A 7,944-nucleotide genomic window follows, 5' to 3' on the forward strand; every position below is an offset into this window, starting at 1 on the left:
CGCGCGCACGGCGCCCCACTCCTCCTCTCAGGTCTGTGCTGGGCCGCGTTCAGCAGGGAATAGGCAGGCGGTCGGGGCCAAAGGGCAGAGATGCTCGTGCTTTAGAAAGGTGGAGACAGTTACGGGTCACCCTCTCCAGCCTGTAAAGGTAAAGGCTGTGGCTAGACACTGTTGCAGTTTGTCCACTCCTGCCCAGCTGTGACCTTGAGTGTCTCTCACACCTTCAAGCCTCATTTCTTCTTAGGTAATTGGGGGTGATGATGATACCTGCCTTTTAAGGTTGCTGTGAGGATTACACAAAATAATGTATATAAGACTCTTAGTGCATGGCACATATTATATTGAATAATTTTTAGCCAGTATCTTTTTTTTTTTTTTTTTTTCGTGGTATGCGGGCCTCTCACCGCTGTGGCCTCTCCCGTTGCGGAGCACAGGCTCCGGACGCGCAGGCTCAGCGGCCATGGCTCACGGGCCCAGCTGCTTCGCGGCATGTGGGATCTTCCCGGACCGGGGCACGAACCCCTGTCCCCTGCATCGGCAGGCGGACTCTCAACCACTGTGCCACCAAGCCCAGTATCATTATTTTTTGAAGGTTCCCTAGCAGGTTTCTCTACCTCTTGCACCATTTACCAGTTTCTGCTTCATACCATCTTCAGCTGTAAAGCACTCTCTCCCCTTGATTACAAGTTCCTCGAGGTGGAAGATGTCCTGTTCACCACTGTAGACCCCATTGCCCAGTACAGGACTGGCCCACGGTGCTTGGTAATGTTGAAAGAACGGATCAAATGCTAATTGCTCTGGCACCAACTTAAAGTACTTTAGATCAGAGGTCCTAGGGCCTGGTTTGGGTTAGATTTAGCTTTGGCTGGAGGCTGCATTTGGGTGTTGCCTCTGTTCTTAAAGATCTGCAGAGCTAGAGACTTCCCTGGTGGTCCAGTGGTTAGTACTCCAGGCTTCCATTGCAGGGGGCACGGGTTCGATCCCTGGTTGGGGGACTAAGATCCTGCATGCCGCGGGGAGTGGCAAAAAAAAAAAGGACCTGCAGGGCTGAGGTCCCATGGCCTCACTTTGTAAGCCATTTTAGTGCCTCGCCTCCCTTGCAGACCTTGGTGAGTTCTTCCTTCTGAAGTTTTCCTCCTGCATTTAAAGCCTCTGTCTCCAGCGTTTGAGTAGATTCAAGGTAGCCAGTTGCTATTGTCATTATAACTGCCCATTGTGCCTCAGAGATGGCTCACGGTCTCCTTGCCTCCTGCCCTGTCTTCTGGTCTTCTGTCTTCCTTCCCTTTGCCCGATGAGCTTTGGATTCCAGAGGCCACTCCATGGTGGGTGGCTGCAAGTGCAGCTCTGTGCAGTGTCTTTTCCCAACATGTTTGCATTAAGATGGAGAAACAGTGGGATTGAGAAGGCAGGTAGGTGAAGGGAAAGATGCATAATGTAACTTGGATGTGATCAAGGTTGGCCTCCCCAAGAGGTGACACTTGGCGTTTTTATTTTCCATCTAGCAATTCTTACCCTGAGTAGAACTCAGCCTCCCTGTGTTCAGGTGGCATCAGACGGGAAAGGGGCTGGCACCAGGAGCTCTTTCTCTGGCCTCGGCCAGGCCTCCTGGGGGCAATGCTTCCATCCGTCCTGACCTGACGTCCTCTTCCATTGCAGAGTGACCATCACCATGCTGGTGGCCACCGCTGTCTGCTGTTACCTCTTGTAAGTACTGCTCTCCCAGCTCAAGTCAGCTGGGGCCTTTGTGCCCCCTTCTTTCCTCCTTTCCCAGCCCTGCTCTCCCCTCTGTCCTGGTACTGGTACATTCAGCTCTTGAAAGGCTGAGGCTGTAAAGCACAGAAGAGGAGGCAGTTGGAGAGGCAAAGAGAGCGATGGGCTGGAAGTCATGAACTCTGGGTTCTGGTTCTGAATGTAGCACCTGGACAAGCTCTGTCATGTTCATAGACTACAGTTTTCTCATCCACAAAATGAGTGAGTTGGGCCGGCTCAGTGCCTTTTGTACCTGATGGGACATCAGAATCACCTGGAGAGATTGTAAAAACACAGCTTTTAGGGCTCCACCCTGGACCCACTAAAGCCCAGTTCTCATGATCTGCACTTGGGAATCCGTATTTTCAATGCATGCCCCTGGGTGATTGTGACGCAGCCAGTTTAGAACCACTGGATGAGCAGTAGTCTTCAAACTTGGAAAAGGTCCCTGGGATATAGGAAACATTCCAAGAGATGCGAGTGCCTGGACAGTGTGAGGGAATCAATTTCCAGGTCCTTCATGTCTAGAGGTTCTCTTTCTAAAACTGCCATTCATGGTAGCCCCTCCCCTTTTACAAAAAAGGCACTCTGCTATCCCTCCCCAATCCTCCTCTGTTAGGTTGCTCCGTGTTAAATCACCCTGGCTGCCAAACTGAGGAATAAATCCAAGCTCTGGTTTTGAGGGAGGCCTCCCTTTGTGCCCCTGGAGACTGTCTTACCTCTTCCCTAATCCCAGGGTCCAGCCCCAGCGCAGGGATCTTACAAATCTACAGAACATCAGATCGAACCAAACCTAAACCCAAACCCACACGCCCCAGACTGAGCCCCTGTGCCGGCCGCAGTGTGGATGGCTCCATGAGACGCTTCCCTCCAAAACCCAGACCCTGCTGCTGGGTCGGTCATGTGACCAAAGGCGTGGTGTGAGGTGTGCATGGCAGAGTTCCTTGTGTCCGGGCTCACCCTCACTGTGCTGTCCCTGGCAGCTGGCTCATCGCCATCCTGGCTCAGCTGAACCCCCTGTTCGGGCCCCAGCTGAAGAATGAGACGATCTGGTATGTGCACTTCCTGTGGGAGTGACCACTGCCGCCTCCTTGGCCCCAGGTACTGCTGGGCAGGTGGGCAGGGGTGGGGAAGGGCCCGGGGCTGGGGGAGGACAAGGTCAGGCAGGGTTATAAGACTTTGCATGTGGATTCAGGCATTCATTTATTAAGAAACAAAAAAGAATGCTGAGCACCTGCTCCCTTCCTGCCCAGTGGTGCACTGGGCGGCAGGGACGGACGGAAGACCCAGGGTCCTGGGGGGGAGCATGTGGGCCCAGCCTTGTTTGCGGGTTTGCAGGCCCCAGAGGAGGCGGCCGGCTGCAGAATCTGTTCTGAGTGAGGAGAGGGTGGGGGCAGGGGGCTGTCTGAGGTGAGCTGGGTGATGGGCACAGGCTCTCCAGGGCGGGGCTGGGGGAGAAGGGTCTCCACAGCGAGGCCGTGACTTGTTCTGTGATGTGCTTTTCAGGTGCCCCAGCTCTCTGGATGACCTTGGCTCCGCTGTCCCTGATGACCCTTCTGTCACCCCTACGACTGTGTCCCAGTCCCTCCGTGCTCCCTCCTCCAAGGCCTGCCTGGTTCTGGAAAGTACCACCCTCCCCAGCCAGTCTGGGCCTCAGGAAGCCCCGAGCTCAGAGCCAGGCCGGAGCAGATGTCCAGTCCTCAAGTTCCCGCTGCCTGCTCCCGAGTAGGTCCAGGCCAGGAGCTCACAAGGGTGGGGCTGCGCCTTTTACACAGTGGGGCAGCCAGAGAAGCCTTCGCGTCCTGTTCAGCCCGGGATGCTCTGAGCCTCAGGTGGGCCGGGCCGGGGAGGAAGCCCTGGGGGAAGAGGCAGAGCCCCGCCACTGTCCTCCTGTGTGACCCCAGGAAGGGTCTGCCTGTGTGGGCCTCCTCCCCTGTGAGATGGAGGAGCTTGGTCAGGTGTGGCAAAGGCCTTTCTTGGAATTCTCCTTTAAATTTTGACACGTTTCGATGTGAAATTTCTGGAATTGTTGACGAAATGGAAAAACAGTCCCACAAAACATTACGATCTAAAGCATCATAGTAATGTGGATCAAGGTTGAAACATGTATGTTTAGCATCCTTTATAGTCACGAAGTCACTTACGTTGGCTTGCTCAGGAAGTGGTATCTCCTCAGAACATCCTCTTCCCCCTTCCTCCCCACCTGGATCACCTCCCTCCCTTCACAGAGGCTCAGCCCGAGCACAGCAGGAGCTGAAGAAACTGGAGGCAGCTCCTGCTGAGGCCGGGCCCAGGCTCTGGCAGCGGTGAGGGTGGATTTCGGAGCCCCTCACAGCAGCACGTAGGTCATCTGGAGCGAGGGAGGGCGCGGAGGGCCAGGTGTGGGCCAGGTGTGGGCTGGGCTCTGCTGAGATGCTGCCCGGCGGGGGAGCCCCTGGCCTGGTGACGCCTGGAGAGTTGCGGTGGAGACCTCAGACACTTGCCCACAGCCCCGGAGCTAATTGGAGTCCCCCACGTCTGCTGTGCCACGTTGCCTCCCTGGGAAAGAAGCCAGTCTCTTGTATTTACTGACGGTTGAGTTGATTGGCATTCTGTTCAGTAGGCATCGTTTTTGGAGCGGTGGTAGAACGTGGTATGTCTCACCTGGATTTCTTGGTTCTGGGCTTGGCCTGTTGCTCAGATCGGGGCCTCGCTTGAACATCCCACCCACCCCCTTTCCAACTCCCTTCCTGTGCTGACCTCTGTGGCCCCCCTGGAGTGGGGCTGTTGAGTCTCAATTGGCGGCTAGAAGCCTGACCCGTGTCTAGTGATTAATGAGTGGTGAGGAAATTCCTGTTTGGTGGCAAAGTCCTGGCCAAGGCCAAGTTTGCTGGCTGCCGCTCCCCTGCCCACCTGATTCCCATTCCCTCGGTGGGTGGATTTGGGGCCCAGGAAAGGGACTGGCAGCTGCTTGGAGCTGCAGCTCTGGGATGTGGCCACTGAGACTACATTTTCCTGAGACCTGAGCGAGAATCCCGCTGTCCTGGATTTTGCCCAGAACCAGGCCGGGCAGGAGGAGGCAGACGGAGGACTCGTTCAAGTGGAACTTTGCCCCACCACCCATCTGTGCCCCAGATTACAGAGTGCATGGCCCCCCGGGGCTCTGCAATAAAGCCGGTCCCCAACATTCCAGAGCGTGGCCTGCATCCTTCCTAATACCCCTACATACGGGGCGGGGGGAGCCAGCAGGCTCCGTGCTTGGCCTGGGCGGGGATCAGCTTCCTGCCTGGGGCTGGGGGATGGAGTGAGTGGAGGGGAGAGCTCCTGGGAGGAGCTGCAGGAAGCTGGGGGTGGAAGGTGCTTGGAGGAGAGACCCTGAGCCCTGAGGAGTGCATCCAGAGAGAATGCAGAGCCACAGAGGGATGAAGCAGGGGAGTGAGTGACCCGACTTGGTTTCCAGGATGATCTCTACAGGGCGCATGATGGGCCTCAGATGAGATTGGTGGTGAGAATGGGGACGAGTGGGCGAATGGAAGGTCTAGTTAGGAGCTGAAGGGGGCCAGCGCCTTGGCCGTGGGGGGAGGGGGGAAGCGGGGTGGACCCTGTGGTGAGCAGTGGGCAAATGCGGTGCCCAGTACCTGGCGGCTGGAACCTCTCAGTGACAGGCCACAGAGGGCACGTGATGACCTGGGGTTTCCTGTGTGTCCTGGTGAGCTGGTTGTGTCCGGAGCATCTCCATGGAGATGCCCAGCTAGTGGTAGGATGCGTGGGTTTGGTCTTCAGGAGGAAGATGTGGCCTGAAGACGTGCGGTGTATGTCTGTCCCTGAGTTCTCATGGAACCACTCGTGGCAGCCTCTGTTCCCCGAGTCCCAGGGCGCGCCCCCTGCTCTCTGGACAGCTTCTGCAACTCAGGGCTGGCAGACCCCCTCCCAGCACACTATCTTCCCGTCCTCCCTTTCTGCCTGTGCAGCCGTTCAGGGATGGGGAGCTTGGGACGCCCTCCCAGGATCTGTGCCCACCCGCTTTGCACGGATGGCGCTACTCTCAAAGCTCTTACCCCACTCCGAGGGGGACTGCAGGGTGAGCAGGTTTTGTCAGAAATGAACACAACCAGGCATTAGTTACAGAGGGGAAATCAGCTTTTATTCTGAAACAACTGACAGCAGGGAAATGTGAGCTCCGCGGGGTCCGTGCCCCTGCAGGGTGACTGGGCACTTTACCAGGAGAACGAGAGCGGAGGGGAGGGGTGAGCAGGGCCAAGTAGAGCCAGGAGAGTGAAAAGTCACAAAGGATGGGTTGGCGTAAGTGTGAGTAGGCCACAGAGACTGGGGGACAGAGGCCCGAGCCTTCCTGATTTCATCTCAGAGGAAGGGTCCTTGGGAGCCACTCCTGGGTTGCAGGAGATACATCTACATCCCAGAGGGACAGAGGAAAGATTCACGGTCGTAAATGCTCTCAGAAAGGGTGGAGGGGCTAGGCGTCAGAGGCCTATGGTCAGGTATTGGCTAGAACAAACAGTAAATTCTTCTGACAGCCCAGAGCTTGGTCAGACAGGAACTGGATGGGGCCAGGTCGTCCCAGGGTTACGGCCTTAGGCGGTCCGAAGCCAGGCCAGGCTGGACAAGTCTCTTAGTGCCTGGTGTGGACAGACTCGTTGTTTGTTTCAGGCAAGAAGTATCTCCCACCCCCCTTCCCCTGCCAAGTGGGAGGCACATCAGTAAATGTCAGCCTCCGACATAGATGCTCAGAGCAACTACAAGTAGCAAAAGATCCCTGAAGATGGGTAGTGGCTGGGGGTGGGGTACCCCTGCACCACCCCTAGTGGCAGAGCGGGAAGCAGCCTGGGAGACCATCCTGGGACTGACCGGACAAGCCTGTGGAGAAGACAAGGCAGGTGAGGTTAGCTCAGCTGCACGTACAGAAGGTGGCCGACAGAGGGCAGTGCCGCCCAAGGGACGGAGACCTCCAGACCAGGTTGTGCTGACACTGGGAGTGCAACGCACTGCACAGATGTGAGAGGTTGTGGCCTTAGAGCGTGGCCCTTATTGGGAACAGGGATGATTTTCCAGGTGGTACCAGAGCCTGGATGAAACCTCCTTGAAGGATGTGTAATGACAACAGCAAGATGCCAGGTATTGCTCGGGGAATCCAAAGGGCAAGAGCTAAGGGGGCCTTGCCAACTGGATGCTGCTCTGAGGCCAAGCTTCCCAACAGTCTGCCGCGACTTTTTCCCACCTCAGCAACCTGAGATCTGGTACATTCCAGCCTATAATAAGGACACCTGTCAGCCCAGATTCTCAATGGAGAGGAAAAGTTACATACAGAAGATGGCTGTTACTGCAGACCGCAGGGTCACCCCTCCCTGATAAAGCACCTAAAGCAAGGCCCTTGATGAGGGCCTTTGGGTTGCTTTGTACAGAAGTCGGTTCGTTGATAACATTGGAAATACGAGGAGCAGAGAAATAAAGTGGGGTTGGCCATGTGCTGGACGTGACGTCCGTTTAAAAACCTTGGGGTTTCCAGGAATGAAGTCACTTGGCAGCCACCACGGTTTTACTTGACTTGGACCCAGAAGAGTGAGGGCAGGTGACCAAAGTCTATGCTAATTCAGCCCCCACTCCCATGTAACGAACCTGCGTAAGAATCACTCGGAACAAACAAACCCATAGAATGCTGGGACCAAAGCCACGCACGTCTGTTAGGACAGACGTTCCCTACCTCGGCACTGCTGACAGTTCGGGCTGGATAATTCTCTGTTGGGGACCATTGGGGGCGGGGCTGTCCTGTGCATTGTAGGGTGCTGAGCAGAACCCCTGACCTCTGCCCAGTGGATGCCAGCAGAACCGCTGTCCCTGCCCTTGGCTCTGACAATCACACATGTCTGTAGCCATTTTGAAATGTTCTCTGGGGGTCCAAGTCCCTCTCCCGCACCCCTACGTTGGGAATCACTACTCTAGAATCTCAACCCCTCACGTGATTGATAAAAATTTAATCAGTTTATCAACCCAGACAGGAGGTTGGGGAACCTTGAGGGAAGCTGGTATCCTGAATACCAGGGTTCCCCGTGAGCCATTCCCAGCAGGACCTGGAGCTTCTGACCTGGAGACCATGCCCTGGGGAGAAGGAAGCACCGAAGCTTTAGAGGATTATTGGGTGCCTGAGCGGGCTCTAATCCCAGCACCATGTGGTCCAGCAGAGGCCAGATGGCGGGGGCA

The 7,944-nt window shown here is 56.0% G+C and overlaps 1 protein-coding gene across 1 annotated transcript in view; it reads left to right on the plus strand.

Annotated features, from left to right (window-relative positions):
- ATP6V0E2 (ATPase H+ transporting V0 subunit e2) overlaps positions 1-4,917 on the plus strand; it is a 5,417-nt gene extending 500 nt beyond the window's left edge. Inside the window, exons 2-4 of the mRNA XM_024754483.1 lie at positions 1,657-1,704; positions 2,733-2,850; positions 3,256-4,917. Of these exons, the coding sequence (XP_024610251.1) occupies positions 1,657-1,704; positions 2,733-2,826 (142 nt within the window). The 3' untranslated portion in view covers positions 2,827-2,850; positions 3,256-4,917. The remainder of the gene's footprint in view (positions 1-1,656; positions 1,705-2,732; positions 2,851-3,255) is intronic.
- The last annotated feature ends 3,027 nt before the right edge of the window (positions 4,918-7,944 follow it).

Source organism: Neophocaena asiaeorientalis, unplaced genomic scaffold (assembly GCF_003031525.2).
Source record: "Neophocaena asiaeorientalis asiaeorientalis breed wild unplaced genomic scaffold, Neophocaena_asiaeorientalis_V1.1 scaffold407, whole genome shotgun sequence".
In the NCBI taxonomy this organism is placed as follows: Eukaryota; Metazoa; Chordata; class Mammalia; order Artiodactyla; family Phocoenidae; genus Neophocaena; species Neophocaena asiaeorientalis.